At 35.2% G+C, this 23,416-nt stretch overlaps 1 protein-coding gene across 4 annotated transcripts in view; it reads right to left on the bottom strand.

The window, feature by feature from the left end:
- Positions 1 to 638: 638 nt before the first annotated feature.
- The window catches only part of LOC144450706 (protein mono-ADP-ribosyltransferase PARP15-like), a 39,242-nt gene continuing 16,464 nt past the window's right edge, over positions 639 to 23,416 (bottom strand). Inside the window, exons 1-20 of one of the 4 annotated variants that reach the window (XM_078141371.1) lie at positions 13,534 to 13,658; positions 12,493 to 12,599; positions 11,891 to 12,127; positions 11,335 to 11,556; positions 11,088 to 11,139; positions 10,589 to 10,695; positions 9,569 to 9,811; positions 9,205 to 9,426; positions 8,768 to 8,873; positions 8,144 to 8,301; positions 7,564 to 7,806; positions 6,730 to 6,951; positions 6,023 to 6,086; positions 5,476 to 5,570; positions 4,969 to 5,208; positions 4,130 to 4,351; positions 3,402 to 3,465; positions 2,899 to 3,038; positions 2,341 to 2,521; positions 639 to 1,965 (exon numbers count right to left, since the gene is read on the bottom strand). In XM_078141371.1, the coding sequence (XP_077997497.1) occupies positions 1,685 to 1,965; positions 2,341 to 2,521; positions 2,899 to 3,038; positions 3,402 to 3,465; positions 4,130 to 4,351; positions 4,969 to 5,208; positions 5,476 to 5,570; positions 6,023 to 6,086; positions 6,730 to 6,951; positions 7,564 to 7,806; positions 8,144 to 8,301; positions 8,768 to 8,873; positions 9,205 to 9,426; positions 9,569 to 9,811; positions 10,589 to 10,695; positions 11,088 to 11,139; positions 11,335 to 11,556; positions 11,891 to 12,127; positions 12,493 to 12,558 (3,165 nt within the window). In that variant the 5' untranslated portion in view covers positions 12,559 to 12,599; positions 13,534 to 13,658 and the 3' untranslated portion in view covers positions 639 to 1,684. Of the gene's footprint in view, positions 1,966 to 2,340; positions 2,522 to 2,898; positions 3,039 to 3,401; positions 3,466 to 4,129; positions 4,352 to 4,968; positions 5,209 to 5,475; positions 5,571 to 6,022; positions 6,087 to 6,729; positions 6,952 to 7,563; positions 7,807 to 8,143; positions 8,302 to 8,767; positions 8,874 to 9,204; positions 9,427 to 9,568; positions 9,812 to 10,588; positions 10,696 to 11,087; positions 11,140 to 11,334; positions 11,557 to 11,890; positions 12,128 to 12,492; positions 12,600 to 13,528; positions 13,659 to 23,416 lie in introns of those variants that run through there. The other 3 variants (XM_078141370.1, XM_078141369.1, XM_078141372.1) reach the window with 3 other exon arrangements.

The raw sequence follows: 23,416 nt of genomic DNA, 5'->3' as shown, positions 1-23,416 counted from the left end.
CTATTATATTTCAAAGTTTAAGTACACATGCTTTTGAGGTGAAGAATATAAAATAAAATAAAATAAAATAAAATAAAAATAATTCACAGGAATTTCTTTATGAAACAATGATTTATGATATATAAGCCAGCTATACATTCTACCCTGGTTATCTGTAATTATAATATAATATACTTTTCTTGGCCTTTGGCCTCGGGAAATAGCATGTGATTCTGGTAACTCACAGTCCCTTGGGTGTAATAAACGGGTGCTATAGCCCTCATGGCCAGGCAATATGTGTTCAATATGACTACAAACAAAATCAAATACAATTCTTGAAGATATGTGGTGTCATAAAAGGAAAACACATTTCCATCGGCCACATGGATAAAACATTGATTGAGACTTTCATGAAAATGTAAGTTTTTCTACTTGTAAAACAATGTGTAAACAGACAAAGTCCTTCTCTCTTACTCAATGAATTGCTATACACAACATAAAATCCCCAACATGTACATACATACATACATACATACATACATACATACATACATACATACATACATACACACATGCATACATACACACATACATACATACATACATACATACATACATACATACATACATACATACATACATACATACACACACACAATAAGTACTGACTTGTGATTCATGATTTTTGTGCTAAGTTATTGATTCGGACGGAATGGAAAAATACTAACATATGTTCTATGTCTTTTTCGTATCCCCTTGCCCTTTTAAAGTCATAATTTCAATTAAACTTTATAAAAAAGATCAAATATCCATCATTCTTAGGATACAATGATTCAACTTGATCTTTGTTTTTTGCTATCCAACTATAACTTAATGGAATATTGAACCTGTTCAAATGTGGTCAATCTCGATCATTGGATAAGGACAATATTTGAAATGACAAAAGGGTGTACATGATGGTGACAGATTTCTCACCAAGTAATTGAACTCGATATTCTGAAAGTTGCTGACAACTATACATGGTGGGTATGTACATATGTTTGCAAAGATGACGTGTTAACAAGACAACAGAGGTCATATGACTTGTTAACATAGCAACACAGGTCATATAACTTGTAATGTTAACATAGCAAAACATGTCATATGACTTGTTAACATAGCAACACAGGTCATATGACTTGTTAACTTAACAACGCAGGTCAGATGACTTGTTAACATAGCAACACAAGTCATGTGACTTGTTAACTTAACAACGCAGGTCAGATGACTTGTTAACATAGCAACACAGGTCATATGACTTGTTAACATAGCAACACAGGTCATATAACTTGTTAACATAGCAACACAGGTCATATAACTTGTTAACATAGCAAAACATGTCATATGACTTGTTAACATAGCAACACAGGTCATATGACTTATTAACATAGCAACATAGGTCATGTAACTTGTTAACATAGCATCACAGGTCATATGACTTGTTAACATAGCAACATAGGTCATATGACTTGTTAACATAGCATCACAGGTCATGTGACTTGTTAACATAGCAACACAGGTCATATGACTTGTTAACATAGCAACATAGGTCATATGACTTGTTAACATAGCATCACAGGTCATGTGACTTGTTAACATAGCATCACAGGTTATATGACTTGTTAACATAGCAACACAGGTTGTATGGTTTATTTAACACAGCAGATCACTTTAAAATGATGTGATACTCAGGATATGCGACAGCATCGTTAAAGACAACAAATTGTTCTGGATTTCTTTCATTATCAACAACGCTATCGTAGAGATCAGTTGGTTTACTTTTATCAATAGCAGGTGGTTCTTTCAATGATGAATTACCAGTCGTGTAAACTCCAGTCAGTACCCTGGCTTGGTACATGTGGCAATTACCATTCTTGTCTATGTGGGTGTATCCGCTTGAAAAGAGAGCTGTCTTCGCGAAGTAAACACCTTTACCAAACCTAGCGCCTGCAGCACAAACATTGATAAAAATGGGAAATTTGTTAATCTGTCTGCCTGCCCCCCCCCCCCCCTCTCTCTCTCTCTCTCTCTCTCTCTCTCTCTCTCTCTCTCTCTCTCTCTCTCTCTCTCTCTCTCTCTCTCTCTCTCTCTCTCTCTCTCTCTCTCTCTCTCTCTCTCTCTCTCTCTCTCTCTCTCTCTCTCTCTCTCTCTCTCTCTCTCTCTCTCTCTCTCTCTCTCTCTCTCTCTCTCTCTCTCTCTCTCTCTCTCTCTCTCTCTCTCTCTCTCTCTCTCTGCCAACCCAGCAACTTATTTGACAGTCATTCGGCTTATGCCGGTATCCATCTACCTATAAGACCAGCTATATAAAGTAATAATCATTACCTGCAACATCTCCTGCGAAGCTTCTATTAAAACCGTGGCTATTTATCTTTTCTATGGTCTCTTCTTTCGTGCCGTGGTATAATAACTGTTCATTTTGCTGTTCGGTAGGGTTCTTGATTACCATATCTTGTTTCGAAATGTCATATTTGTAGTAAAGTGCTGGATTCTGTATGCGTTCGATCTAAACAAATATTAGAAGTAATGTATTAGAAGGCGATACTGGACTACTATATACTGGGCCAAAGATCTTCGATTTTTTAAGAGACAAACTAATGATAAAAAATTATAAGAGCTGTGATCTTGACATCTTTAACATGTCTCTACTCAAAGTATATAATTTTGGTTATGTTATGGTTTGTTGATACATTTAAGGAAGTGAATACAAACATACCAGCAGCATTGATAATCTTCAGTACACAAGTCTATGATGCTTCAATGGGTTCTTGTAAATTTAATCTTGTACGTTCAGTAAATATCCAATTGTTACTAGTATTTTCACTCTTTGCATGTAAATGTTCTAATGATTTCCAAGACGAAACGACTTTGATGTCAACTCACCTTTACAATTGTATTAGGACAAGTTGCTTGAAAACGTTTCACTACATCTTGGTATTCGGGTGATTGTGAATCGAGGGGGACACTTTTACACCGCTCTTTTGGAGCCATTGGTGACCAGTTAGTAGGGAGTTGTTTTGTATCTACAGGTATAAAATAGATTGCATTCATTATTACATTTTTAGCATTTTACAAGTACAATATATAATAAAATCCTTGATGACAGTTTATGCCCTTTCAAAATAAAGTTTGAATAGATCAGGTCCTCTATGATGCTTAGATACTATCAGTATCAGAAACACTGTCTCAAAATGAAAGAGAACGTTGAGCTAAAATTTGCTGCATTAAATTGTAGTATTTATTCTAAATTTTGGACACCGCTTGTATAGTCTGCTTTTAATTGTTTTATTTATGAATGTCAAATACATATTATGAATCTCATTTCACATTTGTTAGTGACGTCAGCAACTTACTGTACATCGACAGGTTAAATGACAGCCACTTACCATAGACCGAGCTCATCAGTTGATCCTTGTAAAATGCCATCTTTTTCATTTCCTCTTCAAAAGCCTAACAAAAAGTTGGCCACATTAAAAAGATATATCGGTTACATGTGTTATACCTAGTGAGTGAGTGAGTGAGTGAGTGAGTGAGTGAGTGAGTGAGTGAGTGAGTGGGTGGGTGGGTGGGTGGGTGAGTGAGTGAGTGAGTGAGTGAGTGAGTGAGTGTGCGCGTGTATGTATGTATGTATGTATGTATGTATGTATGTATGTATGTATGTATGTATGTGGAGAAGAAGACTGTTTGCAGTGCACGTGGATAGTTTGTATCTTTTTCGATCATACTTAGTTACGTTATTGATAAGAGATGGTGAACCCAGGCAACATACATTTTAAGCGAACTTAGTATATTTGAGAAACTGTTTCAGTGATTTGTTTAAATGATGTTTAAATGAATATCTGAGAATTATATAATAATAGAATAAATAATTACATAATATTTATGAATGTACCAAGAATGAAAGAATCGGGAGATATTGTATTATGATAGCAAAATAGAACATCGAAATATGATGCAACACATCTACTAGAAATATTAATTGCCAACAATACTTTCAAGTCATTAATATTGTCTTTTCAAATGCAGTCTTATTCCGTCCCTACAAACCAAATACACAGTAGTTCTGTATAAAATAAGTTACAACATTATTCCCAATCCCTGAACGGCCACTTACTTCACATACACTGGTATTTTTATCGTATACTATGATGTGTATTTCGCGTATATGAGAATTGGGTTTTCGTTCACTGTAGTTTATCACTTCTTCAAACATAAACCTTGCAGCACTGTCTAAGGGAAAGCCATGTCCTCCGGTACACATTGCTGGGATTGAGATCGAGTCAATTTGATCTTGTTCAGCAGTCTCCAAGCACGTTTTGATGGCGGTACGAAATACCTGTGATAGAAATGTCAACATTATAATCACAAAGTAGTATTTGTTCTAATCCAATAATGCTAATATAATATAATATAATATAATATAATATAATGTAATATAATATAATATAATATAATGATTTTGCACAGTTTCTCTTGGAGTTGATGTTGCCATTGAAACTTTACTGTGAACATTTTCTTGATATTAAAAATTTAAGGTATTCATTGAAACTATGATTTACTATAGAAATATTAGTTATTGTATTTTATTAAAAATATATGTTGCTGTGGGGGCAGACGATAAGATGTAGCCAATGTCTAAAAAAGAAGAATTTGTGGAGGCAGACGATTAGTCTAGGTCCTGACAGGGACCGTATTACGTACTACAACGTACTTCATCACTATCCCATGCAGACGATAAGATGTAGCATTGTTTAAAAAATAAGAATTTGTGGAGGCAGACGATAAGGCGTAGCAACATTGGTAAGAATTTTTTAAACCCTAAAATGTAGCAATTTTGTAAGAGTTTTGATGATCAAGACAACGACTTGTTTCTATTCACCTAGCTTCCATTGTATTTATTTCATCAAATAAAAAAGGTAAAATGTATATATTAAAATGAAGCGACCCTCTTACCTGCTCACAGTTCGTACTTTTCTCCCAATCAGTTCCCATTACACAGACGTGATACACGTGTTGACATTTTAAATTACCAGGTAGTGTCTTGACAACAGAACCTTGAGTCAATGTCCCCGGATTCTTTGACTTGAAATCTTCTACTAACGTTTGGCCAGCTGCCCCCACAATACTACCAGATATCACTCCATAGTTCCAAGATGTTGATGATGCTTGAATAGCGTTTACAATGGCTGTTGTCTGAAAAAAAACAAGGAAAACAAATGGATGAGTAACAGGCTGGGTTTTGCTATATGCGCAGTTTTTATAATGCTCGCAGAGACCTGAAAGGCGCAACGGCATAAACAAACAAACAAACAAACAGACAGACAGACAGACAGACAGACAGACAGACAGACAAACAGACAAACAAACAAACAAACAAGTAAACAAAAATTCACAAATAAAAAAATAAATTAATTTAAACAAATAAAGGATAAATGCAATTTAAGTATTTTACGTACGAACCTGTTGATCAACAATATTTCCTCTGATGAGTTTCACTATAACACCATTAGAAGTACTGGAAAAGAACCCTTCCTCCTTTTCAGAAACTGCCGACACTTCAAAATAAAAGTAAAAAAAGGAAACTGTCAGTGTCATATTGCCAGAATTCCCTGCACTTCTCTCGGTGTTAATGCATGATCACCCAAGTCAAACGTAGTGGTGGGAGTAAGAGATATATACAGTGCAGTATACTTAGCAATATTTGCACATGTACAAAACATAGGAATGACACGTCTAGGTTCGTATATATGGACAACTACACACACACACACACACACACACATAGATATATACCTACCTACCTACACACACGCATACACACATACATACATACATACATACATACATACATACATACATACATACATACATACATACATACATACATACATACAGACATACATACACACATACATACACACATACACATACATACATACATACATACATACATACATACATACATACATACATACATACATACATACATACACACTTACTTACTTACCTGATGGTGTTTTAAGTTGTGGTGAGCCAGTTTTGGAAAACTTTTGAACTTCGCTTTCAAAGGCCTAAAATGTAGACAATTTTATTCAATATGATTTATCATAATATTATATTTGGATAACGACGAAATTCAACAAGTTGATAAAATGTCTAAAATCATATTGTTAAATATATTGGTGTTATGGTAGGAAGTGGCATCGCTTGTTTATCAAAGAAATTACAAATGCAGTCAGTTCATGAACACACAATGTATACACCATATAACCATATAACACCATATAACAAATTGAGTAATGCGTTCTTTTATATGTGCATGTGCTCATTTTTTAAGATAAAATGTGCACATTCGTAAGTGTATTTACTTAGGCAAAATAAAAAAAAAATATGTTTGTTCCGATAACATGACTTCACAATATAGGTTAGGTAGGTGGGAATTTTATATTACTTTACTTTAAATTTTTTTAATGCCTTCGAACCCAAGATATGGCACTCATTGGTCACAATACTTCCGTGAGAGTTTGATGTGGTGTAAATTAGAAGAACTAAATGAAGACAGTTACACGTTTTGTAGACTGTACAGTTATAATCTAAAAAGACCAACTTGTTACCATTTTATATTTTTGCACGCAAAAAATTGTTATGGTCGGGGGCTTAAAGTTGGGTCGGTCGGGTCGTCGGAAACACACTATTTTATTTATTTGACCTTACCTTAAAAACACCCGTGCTTTCGTCATATACTACAATTCGTATTTCTTTGACACTGCTAGTAGGTTTACTGGTAGAAAACTTATTAATCTCCTCAAACATAAACTTGGCGACAGAATGTAATGGGTATTTATGGCCACCAGTACACATAGGAGGGATGGAGATAGATTTCATCTTGTTTTGGTCTGCTGTTTCCAAACACTTTCTGATACCACTTCGAAAAACCTGCATAATTTGGAAAAACAAACGTGATTGTTCAAACATTGTGTATGGTTGTAATTGTATCATCCCTATAACCATCCGTACTTTAAATTTCTGCTCTGAGGAAATCCAAAAGACACAACATATACTTTAATATACATGTCATGCTATTGAAACCACAAACTCTAGGAGAATACATGCATTTGGGTACAGACATCATTTCATTTCATATACTTGTGACACACTGACAAAAACACACAAATTTGACAAACAGGAATCATGTATATTTGTTACCGCTTTGATTATATATATATATATATATATATATATATACATCAACATCTCCTGACGAGTGATTTACTCACGAAACAGGCTTGTAGAGACGAAAAACCCGACTTGATTTTCTTCTACCCTCAACATATATATATATATATATATATATATATATATATATATATATATATATATATATATATATATATATATATATATATATATATATATATATATATATATCATTATATATATATACGGAAGTGACAAGCATATGTTAAAGAAATGACAAAAGTGAGAATTCTGAATTTCACAGAAGGAAAGAACACCCACTTGAAAAGAAACGACGCTGTCAGAAATTACCTGTTCACATTTCGTACTAGTACTACTATCCCAATCAGTTCCCATCACACAGACATGATAGACATTTTGACATTTCAGGTTACCAGCTTCAGTGATGACGACATCACCATCATTCAGTTGTGCAGGTTTCTTAGAGTCGAAGTCAGAGGACAGTGTACCTCCAGCTGCACCAACGATCACACTTGAGATTGCACCGTAGAAACAAGGAGCCGAGGCTCTGATTGCATTGATGACAACATTGCTCTGCAGAAATAAATTACGTTCGTAGGTAGGTAGGCTTAGAATATCATAAATTATACTACATACATACATACATACATACATACATACATACATACATACACACACACACACATACATACATACATACATACATACACACATACATACATACATACATACATACATACATACATACATACATACATACATACATACATACATACATACATACATACATACATACATACATACATAAAAAGATAAACGAACGTCAAACTAGAATTAGTTTACATTTATGGTTAGACTAGTTTTTGATGTATTAATACCGAATTGACGGGAAACCATAGAATAAATTTACCTTCTCATTGATTATGTTGCCTTTTCTGAGTTTTATTGTTTTTCCAGCCATTTTGTAAGTATTTCTATCGTTTCTACGTGGTGTGTGTGCCGACTCCTCCGACAGCCTTGTACGTGACGTCTTCTTTTCTTTTGTCGATGTGTGTGGGGATGACTGCTCTGTAAACATAAAATGTAGTAACATCAAGATAGTTATACATGCAAGTATTGTGTTAAAGAATTTATATTAATTATATTTACAAGCCACTGACGAAATCAGACGTCCATAGTGCTAATTATCTATAGGTTAAAATCTCTATTCACCATATTTGTAATCTAATATATTTCAACAGCAACAAATCATTATAATATAAATTAACATACTGGAAAAAAAATGAACAACCAGACTGGTTTACAATCAGCCGCCAACGAATTGGTGAGATGCAGATGGGGGAAAGTCTGACAGTTTGGAGTTTATTCCAAAACCAAACCAAACTAAACGAAGCGAACCAAAACAAACCAAACCAAACTAAACGAAGCGAACAAAAAAACCCCCAAAAAACAAAACAAAACAAAACAAAACAAAACAAAAACAAACCAAAACAAACCAAACCAAAACAAAACAAAAACAAAACTATCAATTTACTTTTTCCTCCGACTCCAAGGATTAGCTTTTTGGGATTTTCCGAGTGTGAGGCAAATAGGGACCCGTCAGGAGTTGAAAACATCTTTGTCATTTCTTGATCAAATACCTAGAAAAGAACACAGCATTTTAACGTAATAACTTTACGGATTTGCAATATGGAAATATTTATTTACTAATCACCATTTATGACTTAGTATTCTCGCTTTGTCTATATGTAGTATCGTTGTGTTAAAACATATAATAATCTCAGGTGTCTCGACGACAACATACAACATACAATCGACCACTGATCATGAAGGCAATTGGACGAAACCATTTTGATGTACAGAAAATCTAAACAGACAATGGAATGTACAACAGTATATATTAAATGGAGTTTATGTGCTAAGTTTGAAACAGCTGGAAAGATAGCTGGAAACCATGAATGACACACTTACCGTACTGACATTCGTGTTTTGGTGGTATACAACAATCCTTATATGATCTACACTACTGCTGGGGTTGTTGGCACTAAATTTAATAATTTCTTCAAACAGAAACTTGGCAGCACTGGCTAATGGATAGCTATGTCCTCCAGTACACATTGCAGGAATAGCGATAGATGTTATCTTGTTTTGATCAGCTTTTTCCAAACAATTTTTCACACCATTGCGGAAAACCTGAGATATGATAAGGATACAAAAATACGATAAATATCATATTGGAAATATGTTCCGTAAAAGATGAATAAGTGTCTGTAACCAGTTCTATATTAATAATAATTACAGCACCTAGGGTTTCACATGATCAACGAATACTCACCTGTTCGCAATTAGCACCATCACCGTCCCAGTCAGTTCCCATGACACATACGTGATAAACATAACCACATTTCATATTGCCAGGACTGGTGACGACAACATCACTACCTTTTAATTCGTCTCCCTTGCTGACTTTGTTGAATTCATCAATAATTGCTTGACCCCCTGAAGACACGATGGCAGAAGAAATTGCACCATAGTTCCAAGAACTAGACGCTTGGATTGCATTAACGATGACGTCAGTCTATTCAAAAAAAGAAAGAATAAGATTTAAAATTCCCTAATTAAAAAAGCATTTATGTACATACCAACATTAAAATAAATTTTAGGTTTACAAAATAAATTACAAAATAAATGTCTACATGGTCGTGATGTGCATCAATTTTGGCATGGTTGTAGTTTGAAACGGCGATAGTACTAAAGCAAGTTACTGATAATTAAAAGAAAGTTATAGTAATATGTTATGCAGTCTCTTTTGGCATAACAAACGAAATTAGTATAAGTGTGTATGCTTAGGAATTGATGCTAAAACTATCTGGTCTAATCTAATCTAATCTAATCTAGTCTAGTCTAATGCAATCTAATCTAATCTAATCTAATATGATCTAATCTAATCTAATATGATCTAATCTGGTCTAATCTAATCTAATCTAATCTAATCTAATCTAATCTAGTCTAATACAATCTAATCTAATCTGGTCTAATCTAATCTAATATAGTCTAATGCAATCTAATCTAATCTAATTTGGTCTAATCTAATTTAATCTAATCTAATCTAATCTAGTCTAATGCAATCTAATCTAATCTAATCTGGTCTAATCTAATCCAATCTAATCTAATCTAATCTAATCTAATCTAATCTAATCTAATATAATCTTCTTATATAGCGCATTCCATAAAACTATCACAATGCGCTTTACAAAGCACACTGGTCCCTTTTCAAACCTTTCCAGAATGTGTTCTTATTCCTTCTAGGTATTCAGGTTACTTTTTAACCGTATCGTCTAAGTTGTAAACCAACCTTTTCATCTACTATGTTTCCTTTTACTAGTTCTACTATCTTCCCCTCTGCAGTGTTGTATTTCCCACTAACACTGCTCTCCTCTTCCTTCAACGATGTTGTCGACCCTATAGTGAGAAGACGTGAAAGAAATCAATATTCCAAATATCTACATGTAATACTCTTTACAGCCACAGTAACTGTACAAAATGTTTATCACATGTATTAGATTTCGTGTCAAATAATCTATCTACACCTTTCTGTTTATGATATGAAAATTAAAGATCCATAAATAACCAAAAACTGTAAACAAAAGCTATACTTTTAAAACCCACACTGGCTGTTACTGTGTATATTTTTAAATCAGACAACCAGCAATATCTTTACTGAAAATTGTGTATTATCAATAAGTATACATGTCAATACGAGGTCTATTTTCTGTAGAGGTAGGGAAGTAAAAAGTAAAATTTGTATGTAAAGTAACTGTCTAGAAAGTTGTACATTGTATCATGCAAATTACCTAGTGATGTTGTTGATGTCCCCTGGAACCGTTTCATCTCCTCTTCAAAACTCTAGGGGAAAAACGTATGATAATTACATTATTAATGATAATGTACGATTAATAGTGGAAAAATGTTACAGTTTAACTCTCCTTATTTTAGTCACTTACTTAAGAAGTATTCTAACTTGTTCTAAGAATAAATAAAACTATATTATTGTATTTTGTCACACAAAAATCATAAATTTGATATTAGTAGAATCCTTACTGTGCTTGTCTTTGTATCCTTATCATATACCACAACTCTGATGTCATTTAGACTACTGCCTGGGTTCTTACTGCTAAATGAGATAGCTTCTTCGTAGAAAACTTTGGCGACAATATCTCTTGGATAGTTTAGTTGACCAGTACCGATAGCAGGGATGGATATAGATGTCATACCTGATTGGTGGGCATTCTGAAAACACGTCTGAACCACTTTCCGTAAAAGCTGTATTAATTGAGAAAGAGGAAAATTACTCTTTAAGTTTGACCTGTAAGGGAGAAACAGTTGCTTTCTGAGCTCAGTACAAGTTACAAATACCTAACATCTTTTTCCTACAACGATTGACACATTTGTCTTTAGGCCTAAATGCCCATCACATATTTTTTTTGACAATATTCAAGATTCTAAATATCTATGAAGTACTGCTATTCAACATAATTCAACTGTTAGATCTGGTATTAAAGGCAAAAAATACCACGAAGAGAAAATATTCGTAATTGTGTATGCTAAATCACATAGTCCTGAAAAGTCCATATTTGTGAAATATCTGTCAACTCACTGGTTCAACAGTTTTACCACCATCCCATCTAGTTCCAAGGATACACACATGGTAAACGTGTTTACAGCTAAGGTTTGCACCACTTGTGACGATAACGAGTCCAGCTGTTATAGATGAAGGTTTCTTCTCATCAATTTCTTCTTGGAGGGCTTTACCTGCAACAGTTTGTACTGATGTGGACACTACACCCTCAGTTAAATTGCAAGCATCGCCTGTAGTATTTACAATCACGTCAACCTGTAGTGTAAAACAAATAAGCTGAATAAATAAATAAATAAATAAATAAATAAATAAATAAATAAATAAATGAATAAATAAATAAATAAATAAATAAAATAAATGTATACATACATACATACATACATACATACATACATACATACATACATGCATACATACATACATACATACATACATACATACATACATAAATACATACATACGTACGTACGTACATACATACATACATACATACATACATACATACATACATACACATACATACATACATACATACATACATACATACATACATACATACATACATACATACATACATATATAGAACAACACACAAACACACAGTGAAGTAGAAAACCAACCTTTTCTTTCGAAAGATCACCTTTTATTAGTTTGATGACCTTTCCTTCTGGTGTCTTGAAGGACATTGTAGATGAAATGGTAGGCAGTGATCTACTTGTGGGTTCCTCTGTAAAGAAAGTTGTTTCTTAATACGTAACGTGTTATCATCTTATCCGACACAATACAAATTTACTATTGCTGTGCTTTATTTTATGTCATCGTTATGAATTCATGGCCAGGTTTGATTTTGAATATTGTATACAGCGATATCAACAAGAATGACGTGAAAGAACCACCTGTTGAATTAAGAACCTGTTGAATTAAGAATCCGTTGAATTAGCGACCAAAGGAAAGAAACATGAAAGATGAATATCAAGACATGCAAAGAAAGAGTGACAATGTGAACCAAGGATTGCTATTCACTCAACACCAAATCCCCGGGGGGGGGGGGTACCACTGGTCAGATCTGGTAGGGGTGTGTGGCCAATGCTGTCAACCCCAGACCCCATTTTAGACCGATTTTGACCCAAAACCAATACCCCATTTTAGACTAGACCCAACAAATGTGAAAATGGGGACCCCATTTTAGACTAATTAGCTCTAAAATGACAGTACCCATTTTAGACCAAAGGGCAAAAAACCCTACCCCAAAGGGCGGCACGTATACGTATACCCAATTAATGCCCCACCCCCGGGCACCAAATCAAAGGAACAAGAGGACACATCGTGCACTCGATGAAACTTTCGATATCGTAATTGACTAATTAGACGGAACCGAAAACTGCAAAAGATTATATATGTATAAGCATTTGAGGCTTTCTTCCCTGTCTTGCTATGTCATGGCAATCTTGTTATGTATGGTCCGGGTATGTCGTATGTTGAATTATGGTGTCTATCAGGCCTAGGCACATCGACTGCTATTTTGACCGACCAAAATTAAGCCTATGTACAACACTAGATAGGTATAACACAACACCACCACCACCCACCTACCCAATCACTTATATATGTAAATTTTAACCCTGAACTTTCATATATAAATAAGATTTGTGTTACCTTACATTGCCAGGCTTTTATCGACAACAATCAAGAAGCATTACAGTCCTCAAAATTCATGAATTTGACAGTCGTTTCCACCAAACACGTAATCTTAATACCTGAAATGTTACCAAGAGGGGAATCCCCGTTTTGGATATTTATATGTTAAGCAATCACGTGATCTAACACTGGCAATCAAAACATTCTTGCGACCTTAAATCGAATGTCTCAGCGATCAAGTACATCGTTGGGTAGAAATTGAATTGAAATGGAATCAAAGTAAAAATAAAGTTTTCGGTACTAGGAACGTCTCAGTGTTGTTTTGAAAAGTTTCATTTTAACAGCAGTGACGTCACGTATAACTCCATCTTGTTGTACACTGTTATTATCGTGTCTCCTTCCAAGAACTCGTTACATATTCAACAGCATCCATTCATGGTGATTGGCTGTTCAAATTTGTTTGTCGAAATCCGGTCATGAGATGAAAATGGAAAAGTCATGAATATATCCCCCCCCCCATGACGTGATAAAAAATTCATTTAACGCTTTATAATGTAATTGAAATTTTTCTCATGTGTGCGTATGTATGTATGTATGTATGTATGTATGTATGTATGTATGTATGTATGTATGTATGTATGTATGTATGTATGTATGTATGTATGTATGTGTGTATGTGTGTATGTGTGTATGTGTGTATGTATGTATGTATGTATGTATGTATGTATGTATGTATGTATGTATGTATGTATGTATGTATGTATGTATGTATGTATGTATGTATGTATATGTATGTATGTGTTGTTGGGTGGTGTGTAAGTATGTAACTAGATATATGGGTACAAATGTAGGTGTGTGCACAATGATATCTTTGCTGTTGTTGTTAATTATTGGGTTGAGCAACTTTGACATTTCAATGTCATGTATACACGTATATGATGCCATATCTCATAATGTATATATCTAAAGGCTGACAAAGTCATAGAAATTGACAAAGAATAATTTGTACTTTAATAAAGAAAAAACATAAACAAAAAGAAAAACAACCTGTAGTGACATTTTATAACTTCTAATATATGATATATCCGGGATCATTGCGACATATCCGGGTTCATTGTGTGTGTGTGTGTATGTCGCCAACACAGGGTGATCTGACGGGGTCCGACCGAACTGGGTCGCCCACTACTTCTTACGTACCTCAGACTGACGCTCTCGTCTGTAATATTTTATCTTCGTTTGATAACAAATCCCTCGTCCGTTTTATCCAAAGTTTTGACTACGTTTAGGTGTGCGAACACAATGGCTGACAAAGCTTAGTGGTAGTTGTCACGCTATGACCCCTATCATGAGGAATGTATCATTATTAGTTATAAACATGTCACATTGATCTATGCATATCGTGACTACAGCAGCATGTACACTTAAAGTGGTGTGTAGACCATGTACACTGAGTCAAATTGGTATAACTTGTATTATAAAATCCACTCCAATTAGAAACATTGGTCATTCATTTTATGCATCTTTGTAGTTTTCAGAAATGCAATTTTTATCAGATTTCAGTGGCACTCTTTTGTCTTCAAAGTTTATACTGTATGCATTATAACTGTGTATTTTAGAGTTTATACTGTATGCATTATAACTGTGTATTTTAGAGTTTATACTGTATGCATTATAACTGTGTATTTTAGAGTTTATACTGTATGCATTATAACTGTGTATTTTAGAGTTTATACTGTATGCATTATAACTGTGTATTTTAGAGTTTATACTGTATGCATTATAACTGTGTATTTTAGAGTTTATACTGTATGCATCATAACTGTGTATTTTAGAGTTTATACTGTATGCATTATAACTGTGTATTTTAGAGTTTATACTGTATGCATTATAACTGTGTATTTTAGAGTTTATACTGTATGCATTATAACTGTGTATTTTAGAGTTTATACTGTATGCATTATAACTGTGTATTTTAGAGTTTATACTGTATGCATTATAACTGTGTATTTTAGAGTTTATACTGTATGCATCATAACTGTGTATTTTAGAGTTGATACTGTATGCATTATAACTGTGTATTTTAGAGTTGATACTGTATGCATTATAACTGTGTATTTTAGAGTTTATACTGTATGCATTATAACTGTGTATTTTAGAGTTGATACTGTATGCATTATAACTGTGTATTTTAGAGTTTATACTGTATGCATTATAACTGTGTATTTTAGAGTTGATACTGTATGCATCATAACTGTGTATTTTAGAGTTTATACTGTATGCATTATAACTGTGTATTTTAGAGTTTATACTGTATGCATTATAACTGTGTATTTTAGAGTTTATACTGTATGCATTATAACTGTGTATTTTAGAGTTTATACTGTATGCATTATAACTGTGTATTTTAGAGTTTATACTGTATGCATTATAACTGTGTATTTTAGAGTTTATACTGTATGCATCATAACTGTGTATTTTAGAGTTGATACTGTATGCATTATAACTGTGTATTTTAGAGTTGATACTGTATGCATTATAACTGTGTATTTTAGAGTTTATACTGTATGCATTATAACTGTGTATTTTAGAGTTGATACTGTATGCATTATAACTGTGTATTTTAGAGTTTATACTGTATGCATTATAACTGTGTATTTTAGAGTTTTGTGGATTGTTATTTGTTTTTAAAATATTAATCCTATGTATACTTTTACATTTCTTTATATGTAAGTATTTAATGTGAACACCATTGCCATAATCCCCTTACGAGAGACAATACAGTTTTATTGTATCTTGTATATAATGTTTTTCGACCATGCCATGTTAGTTCTATTCACAAATTTGCATTCCCCTTCCGAAAAAAAGATCCATGATATTTTTTATCTGTATGACATTGTGTGTTACTTGTGTCAATGATCTGGGCGAGATTGCACAAAAGGTGGTAATTCGATTCTTTCCTGTTATTTTCCTGCTTGCAGTTTCAATGCATTCAATGCTATGTGAGAAGATCCCAGTACAACACCACAGCTATGTCGCTACCAGTAGATAGGTGCTACATGGCATATAACATCAAATATCACACCTACCATCTGATTCATAATTGGTCCACCACCACCACCACCACCACCACCACCATCACCACCACCACCACCACCCATCACATAACAGATACCACCACCACATCACAAATACCACCACCACCCCATCACATAACAGATACCACCACATCACAGATACCACCACCACCACCCCATCACATAACAGATACCACCACCACCACCAGCCCATCACATAACAGATACCACCACCACCAGCACCAGCACCAGCCCATCACATAACAGATACCACCACCCCATCAGATAACAGATACCACCACCACCACCACATCACAAATACCACCACCACCACCGCCACCCCATCACATAACAGATACCACCACCACCACATAACAGATACCACCACCACACCACCACCACATCACAAATACCACCACCACTACATCACAAATACTACCACCACCACCACTACCACCACCACATCACAAATACCACCACCACCACATCACAAATACCACCACCACCACATCACAAATACCACCACCACCACCCCATCACATAACATATACCACCACAACAACAACCATATCACAAATACCACCACCACTACCACATCACAAATACCACCACCACCACTACCACCACATCACAAATACCACCACCACCACCACCACCCCATCACATAACATATACCACCACCACAACAACAACAACAACAACCACATCACAAATACCACCGCTATTGTATTCATTGTTATTATTTCAATCACTGTCTTTATTGACTGTTTACTATAATGGTGTAGTACGTAGACGTATATCTATGAAAGCCAGTAAGGGACATTTTGTAAAATAAAAAATAAAAAATAATCTTGTGAGCACAACATAATATCTTGTGCGCACGACTTACTATCTTGTGAGCACGACATACTATCTTGTGAGCACAACATACTATCTTGTGAGCACAAGATGCTATCTTGTGAGCACAACATACTATCTTGTGAGCACAACATACTATAAGTCGTGCTCACAACATAGTTTCTCGTGCGCACGACATAATTTTTGAAACACTTTAACACATCCTAAGGAGTCCTAATTTCTGATTGGACAATACCTTGCATTCAATGGCCACATAATTAATCAATTTTGTTTCTCCTATATTCAAGTGAATGATGACTCAATCATCGAATACCAATGTCCAACTGTTGCCATTTGTCATTTCGCTTAGCTTGTGACTGAAAACAGTAATAGAATAGTGATACTGTGAATCCTGAAATTATTCGCGCATTTTGAATTTCGCGCTTGATCGAGAACACGAAATTAAAACTGCATGGATGTATTTTATTTTGAGACGTAAGTCAGCCTTGTGACATCATTTTCATACGATGTTACTACTGTTACTATGAGTATGTCAGTCATCTCAAGTAAATTCATCTCAGTGAAAACTTGTCGCCAACAGTTTCGTCAAATCCATTGTTTTGTAGCCAACTCGAGTTTCTATTCTATTCGCATTTGGCGACTTGGCGAATGGGTAGCTGTAACCCTGTTTTGAACTTCATTCCAAAAAGATGCATAACAGAGACACTGACGTGATTTGATTATCGTTTCACCAAACGTGTGACTGTAGCACATTGACGCCTGTTTGTTGACGGCTCCTGCTTTGAGAGTGAGCTTTGACTGCTTCCAGACTTTCGTATTTTTTGATCTGGTAACTTGTCTACTTAATTGTACTATAATTAACACCAACAATACATTTGTCACAAATCACCACTGTTACAGTGTGTTAAATTCGCAGCTGTAACAATAGAGGACTGCAATTGACGGATGCCCACAAAGCCATACTGCCCATCAATCCACAGGGTGCTCAGGCTCATTTAGTTCTGTTAACAAATATAAACAAAACAAAATAAACATACATGTAAACAAACAAACAAACAAACAAACAAACAAAACCAAACAAATAAACAAACAAACAAACAAACAAACAAACAAACAAACAAACAAACAAACAAAATAAACTGACAGAGTAGATACATACATGAGTAAACGACAACAAACCAACGAACAACCAAACACTGCCCCCCCCCCGAATGGTCACATATGGAAATAACCGGTGGTTTTTTTTTTTGCTTCACAAGAATTTTTTTTTTTTGCTTCACAAGAATTTTTTTTTTTGCTTCAGAAGAATTTTTTTTTTTGCTTCACAAGAATTTTTTTTTTTGCTTCACAAGAAATTTTTTTTTTTTGCCTCAATAATTTTTTTTTTTTGCTTCACAAGAAATTTTTTTTTTTTTGCTTCACAAGAATTTTTTTTTTTTGCTTCACAAGAATTTTTTTTTTTGCTTCACAAGAATTTTTTTTTTTTGCTTCACAAGAATTTTTTTATACTATCTTGTGCGCACAAGATAGTATGTTGTGCTCACAACATAATATCTTGTGCTCACAACATACTATCTTGTGCTCACAACATACTATCTTGTGCTCACAAGATACGATATTGTGCGCACAAGATAGTATGTTGTGAGCACAACATACTATCTTGTGCTCACAACATACTATCTTGTGCTCACAACATACTATCTTGTGCTCACAACATACTATCTTGTGCTCACAACATACTATCTTGTGCTCACAACATATTATCTTGTGCTCACAAGATACTATCTTGTGCGCACAACATACTATCTTGTGCTCACAACATACTATCTTGTGCTCACAACATACTATCTTGTGCTCACAACATACTATCTTGTGAGCACAACATACTATCTTGTGCTCACAACATACTATCTTGTGCTCACAACATACTATCTTGTGAGCACAACATACTATCTTGTGCTCACAACATACTATCTTGTGCTCACAACATACTATCTTGTGCTCACAACATACTATCTTGTGCTCACAACATACTATCTTGTGCTCACAACATATTATCTTGTGCTCACAAGATACTATCTTGTGCGCACAACATACTATCTTGTGCTCACAACATACTATCTTGTGCTCACAAGATACTATCTTGTGCTCACAACATACTATCTTGTGAGCACAAGATAGTCTTGTGGTCACATTTTTTTTATGAAAGCAAGGACTTGTCACAAGTCATTGTGTCAGTTGATTCAAGTGTGGTCTTAGTGGTGGATGCGGACTTTGTGAAGTCATTAGTATTTAAAATCGTCTCCTGGAAACAAGTGAGTATTACATTAATTGCATGAATTGGCCTTCACTTTCAATCGTAGGCATGTTTGTACCCATGATATGAGGGTAGTGTTGCCTATTTAGAATCTCTTGCCTGAGAACTTCAGACATTATACTACAGAATCCCAGACCTCGAAACTTCTGACCTCAGATTACCTGATTTCAGAAAAGAGACATGATTACTTCACCATCAGCTAGTGTCCTGTTGAACATTGAAGCCCGTGTTTGTGGTTTCTGTATAATTGTTTAGAGGTTTACTTATGTGTTCTAATTTAGGCATGTTCGTCTTCGATGGCATGCAATCGCCATACCGATAGTTCCCTTACACTAGTAACCCTTACCAGCCATCTATCAATATACTGCTAGATAAAATATTTCTAGACGATGATGGGTACAAACATCACATACATCCCGCACCATTCGGGTGGTTTCCGTTGGCTACTTATATCTACTCTAGTGTGAGATTTACAACGTCATATGTAAACAATATGTACTCCCGGGTCAGGTAATTAAAAGACTGGACAGCTTACAGGTCGCATACAGCATTGATGCTATTTCAGCTATTCAATAACCGGCAAAACTGTCCGTGAATTAGGTGATTAAGTACAACCTCATACTTTTGTAAATGTTTAATATACAGTTGACCGATAGTTAATTATCAGGAGAAATTCAAAGAAAATATCCGTAGATATGAAAGCTAGTAAGGGACATTTTGTAAAGCAAAAGAGTTGTGCGCACAAGAAAGTAAGTCGAGATTTACATATCGGTATTACAAAATATAAAAATGGCGATCGCTGACACTTGATGTACGAAGGCCATGTATGAACGTCAGAAAGGGACACTTTGCTCGGATACATTATGGTCTGTGATTGTGTATACAATCAATGATATAGTTCAAAGTCAAGATAACGTCTTCCAAACACTATGAAATTAGCACCAGTCCTTCAGCACATAATGTTCTTTTGATTGCTCATGCGATTTTTTTTCGAATGCAAAATCTGGTGATGATGTCATCATTTAAATATAAAAAATTGCAAGTTTTGGAACTATTGAAATTACATGGACAAAGACTCCAAAAATCGCCGACTTGAGACGTTATACATTATTTTCGATTGTTATGCTATAATATCTAGCTAGGAAGATATTGTTAAGGTTTATGCCAATATCGGTAAAAATAAAGATAATTGTTCATACGCCGAAAACGGTTAAAGCAACCTATTCCTTCCCGTTAATATTTAAGCACAGAATGTTACAAAATACTTGATACAAAAAAATAGACGGGAATATTCGATTTTATGCTTGAAAATAAATTTGAAATGCAAAAATCAGTAATTGAGAAAAATTCGTTGACCCCAGTTCTTGTGTAGTTGAGAATAATGTGAAGTGAAGTTTACATTAAATTGCTTAAAGTTACGTAGCCAAATAAATCGTCTGTAAATGTGATCTGATTATCAACTTTTCAGCGTTTTTGAAATTATGAAGTTATATATATCAATATATGAATTATTCATGATCGACGCCATCTTGAATAAATTAATGTTGAGTCACAGGCCAAATGTACCCGAGCGTAAAGCAAAAGAACAAATAATTATCTCATGAGTATCAGATAGTATGTCGTTTGCACCACATATGATTCTAAATTTGCTATGCAAAATGTCGCTTACCCGCTTTACAAAATGTTCCCAGCATGCCGTTCCTTTTCACAACAACAGTTACAAATGCCAAATGACATCAAGGAAGTCTGCTGGGCTTTCAAAAGTCATGGAAACATTGACATTAATGTTTGTTCCATACATGTTAACATTGAAAATGAAAGTGATATCGCTTGAGTAGAAATTTAACTTATACACATGTTTTGCATATTTCAGAGTTATTTCATATTTCATGGCTCATCAATTGTACGACGTAAGAGATAGAAAAAGGGTGCAACTGAGATGGCTGAACTTTGAGCAGTCCACTAACTCATATCGACGAGTATGGAGCAAGAAAAGTGACGTGACTAAGAGGCTGTCTGTGAAAAATACCAGTCGGAGGTCTGACCTGCTGCATTTGGGAAAAGAACATTTTTTCCCGCAGGGTTTGTCAGAGAAAGGTGCAGTGAGTGAATTTGATTTTGATTTGAGAGACAGAGAAGGGAAGTCGGTGGATGACGAGTGTGATGTTGGTCAGCTGTACGACAGGAGCCGGTTTCGGACTTTGGGATTTTTTGTTGCCACAAAGAAGAAACTCAACTCTGCAACGTTACTAGCAGACACTAATGGGTCAACGACCGCACACGAGGAAAGAATCATGGATACAACCAACCATCAACAGAAGGACACTTTCAATTGTCCTGGTATTAATACTGATATGTCTAAAACAGGTGAAAAAGAAATAATCGCCCATAGCACTGAAAAAACTGTTTTGAGGAGAGAAGACAGATTTGAGGATTTAGATGATACTATACCTCCACCAGGTGATTTTTATCAAATCGTTGCACCTGAAGATATCATGGGGCAACCTGCTACTCGAAAGTTGCTGATACACCGAAGCAACTTTCTGGTGGACATGCTGAATGCATTCAGCGATCAAAGTATTCTGGATGATTACATTGATGCAAAGTTAATATTGCCAAATGGAGACTTGGAGGAGGCTGATGGAAGCGGAGTTTTCCGAGATTGCTTGACGGGCTTTTGGAGTGATTTTTATGAACGATGTACAGTCGGACAGGACGTTAAGGTGCCATTTCCCCGAAAAGATTACTCCCGTAATATGTGGGAGGCGGTTGCGCGAATTATTGTAAAGGGTTGGCAGCAAGCCAGTTATTTTCCAATTGTTTTGGCCCCATCCTTCATCCAAAGTGTGCTTTTCGATGACCCACGCGACCTGCTTGATACATACCTACTTTTTGTATCAGAAAGTGAACGGGGGTTAATAGTAGAAGCCATCGATAGCTTTCAGGGAGTAGACGAAGACGAACTTGTCGATTTCCTTGACAACCATCAATGTAGACAGATACCAAGGGCTGACAACATTCGAGAGATAATCTTGGAAATCGCACATAAAGAGCTCGTGCAGGAGCCGGCGTTTGTAGTCGATTCATGGAAACCCATACTCCGATCTGTTGCCAACGGAATGGATGCTGTGGCTATCGCAAGAATCTACGATGAGAAAAAGCCTACGACGAGGAAAGTAATTAAAAAATTACTCTTCCCTGATCACATGAGTAGGGAGGGCAAGACCGTCGCGAACCACCTTCAACGGTATCTCAGAGAAGTAAATGGCCAAACTTTGGAGTATTTCCTACGGTTCTGTACGGGGGCCGATATCATGCCCGATGACCCAATAAGAGTTTGCTTCGTAAAGCTTGATGGTATCCAACGTCGTCCAGTCTCACACACTTGCTCAAATTTGTTGGAATTGCCACTGGTGTATGAAAATTACCCAGAATTCCGTGCAGAATTCAATGCTGTACTACACAGTGAAGTGTGGGCCATGGGCATGGTTTAGAACATTAGTTAATACTAAGTGACTCACACAAGTATTTTGCCAAATTTTGACAAATGGAACCTTACTATATTATAGAGATCATCGCATTGAATCTGAATACAATCATTAGTTATGAGATTTCATATATTTGGATAATTATAGTGGCAAAGCTTTTGCCATGGTG

The sequence above is a fragment of the Glandiceps talaboti genome, chromosome 20, assembly GCF_964340395.1.
Source record: "Glandiceps talaboti chromosome 20, keGlaTala1.1, whole genome shotgun sequence".
Classification (NCBI taxonomy): domain Eukaryota; kingdom Metazoa; phylum Hemichordata; class Enteropneusta; family Spengelidae; genus Glandiceps; species Glandiceps talaboti.
Note: the sequence above shows the minus strand (reverse complement) of the source record. Positions and strands in the feature narration are given on the sequence as shown.